This window comes from Austrofundulus limnaeus, unplaced genomic scaffold (genome assembly GCF_001266775.1).
Source record: "Austrofundulus limnaeus strain Quisiro unplaced genomic scaffold, Austrofundulus_limnaeus-1.0 Scaffold1303, whole genome shotgun sequence".
Lineage (NCBI taxonomy): Eukaryota > Metazoa > Chordata > Actinopteri > Cyprinodontiformes > Rivulidae > Austrofundulus > Austrofundulus limnaeus.
The window spans coordinates 40,663-42,304 of NW_013953705.1; the positions used below are offsets into that span (position 1 = coordinate 40,663).

A 1,642-nucleotide genomic window follows, 5' to 3' on the forward strand; every position below is an offset into this window, starting at 1 on the left:
CTATAAAGTTTTCTGGTAATAATTCTTATAGCTCTTCTTTTGCAAAATAAGAATAGAAGAATTTGTAAATGTTTTACATTCCTTACTCCAAATTTCAACACAATAAATCAAATGTGGAACAATTATTGCGTTATATAATATAAACAGTGCTTTATCATTAAATAACTCCTTTACCTTATGTAGTACTGCAATAGATTTAGCTATTTTTGTTCTTAAGTAATTTATATGAGGTTTCCAGGTCAGGTTTTCATCAATAATAACATCCAAAAACTTTACTTCGCTAACTTTACAAATCTCCACAAAATGTTCAGAGTGAGGACTATTTATGTCTCTATTTCCAAACTTATGGAAGAGTAAGACTAAATGTGAAGGGCAAGTATAAAAGCTGTTTGTTGCTTTTTTTTATTGCAGAAACTTTGCACCCATGATGCTAAAAAAGTGTCCTTCACACAGAATGAATGATCCCACATTCTGGTTTGTTCCCTCAGGTTTCTTCCTGATGCTGAGGTTCTGCATGCTGGACTGGATCCGGAAACAGGCTAACGGCTCTGTTCTCGGTAGCACCAGCTCCGGATCAACCAGGCAACACATGCTGCAGGCGTATGAGAAGAGTTAACCGGACTGAGTAAAGATGGAGGGCAGAGGCTGCAGCCGTCTTGGTAAAAATGCAGTCTAATTTCAGAACATATCATTAAACATGACGCAAGTCACTCAGAATCCACTGTTATCAGATGTGGAGGCATGTGAGACCTTCATCTCTGTGGATTCTGCACCAGCTGGATTGATTAGAACAGTTTGAGATCATCACCTGCTGTGTTCCAGATCAGGAGKCACTGACTCTGTTTTAGTGTCTACGTTACTATGAAACATTAGTCAGTATAAGGTTATTTAAAAAAAATGTATGGTCTATMTTTTTCAACTCAAGATTTGTACATACAACTCAATTTATATTGCTTAAATCCTCTTGTGTTCGTTATCTTGAGTTCACATTAAGTAAGGAGCCTGAAACTTCATTCATCAAATGATCATTTTTGTTCAGTTCAGGCTACAATAGGTTTGGCTGAAAGCCTGAACCGAATGTGTGAATACACTCCACAGCCAAAAGGTTATGACCACCTGACAAAACATTATAGGTCCTAATTGTTTCCCCACTAAAACATCTCTGATCAGAACATCTGATTGGGTCCTGCAGTGCCTGTTGCTGATCATCTGTGGATGATGAACACCTTCAGGCTGAGGGGTTTTACTAACGTGATTTCAAACATACTGTAGGAGTATTTAGAAATGATCCAGATTGTCCAATAAGCTGTGTTCATCCTGCTCGTCATCCCAGAACAGAGACCACAGAAGAAGCAGATTTCTTAATGGGGGATGAAAAGAATAACCACTGGTCACTCAGGTTTATGAAGGTAGCTTGTTCTGTGGGTTCCTCAGCCTGCTTTGTTACTACATGAGGTGTTATGTGGTGCAGAGGATGTTTCATGATGAAAGTATCAAATGATGCAGTCAAGACTAACTACTGGTGCTCAGCGTGTAAATAGAAAACAAAATGAGGACAGTGGAAGTTTCAGTTATATCAGATAAAGTTCATGTCAAAGTCTGGTTTTTAGTGTTCTACCTTCATAAAATACTGATTTTATGT

At 37.9% G+C, this 1,642-nt stretch overlaps 1 protein-coding gene across 1 annotated transcript in view; it reads left to right on the forward strand.

Annotated features, from left to right (window-relative positions):
- The window catches only part of adgrg1 (adhesion G protein-coupled receptor G1), a 21,238-nt gene extending 20,580 nt beyond the window's left edge, over positions 1-658 (forward strand). Inside the window, exon 15 of the mRNA XM_014031703.1 lies at positions 489-658. Coding sequence (XP_013887157.1) covers positions 489-616 — 128 coding nt within the window. The 3' untranslated portion in view covers positions 617-658. The remainder of the gene's footprint in view (positions 1-488) is intronic.
- Positions 659-1,642: the final 984 nt, after the last annotated feature.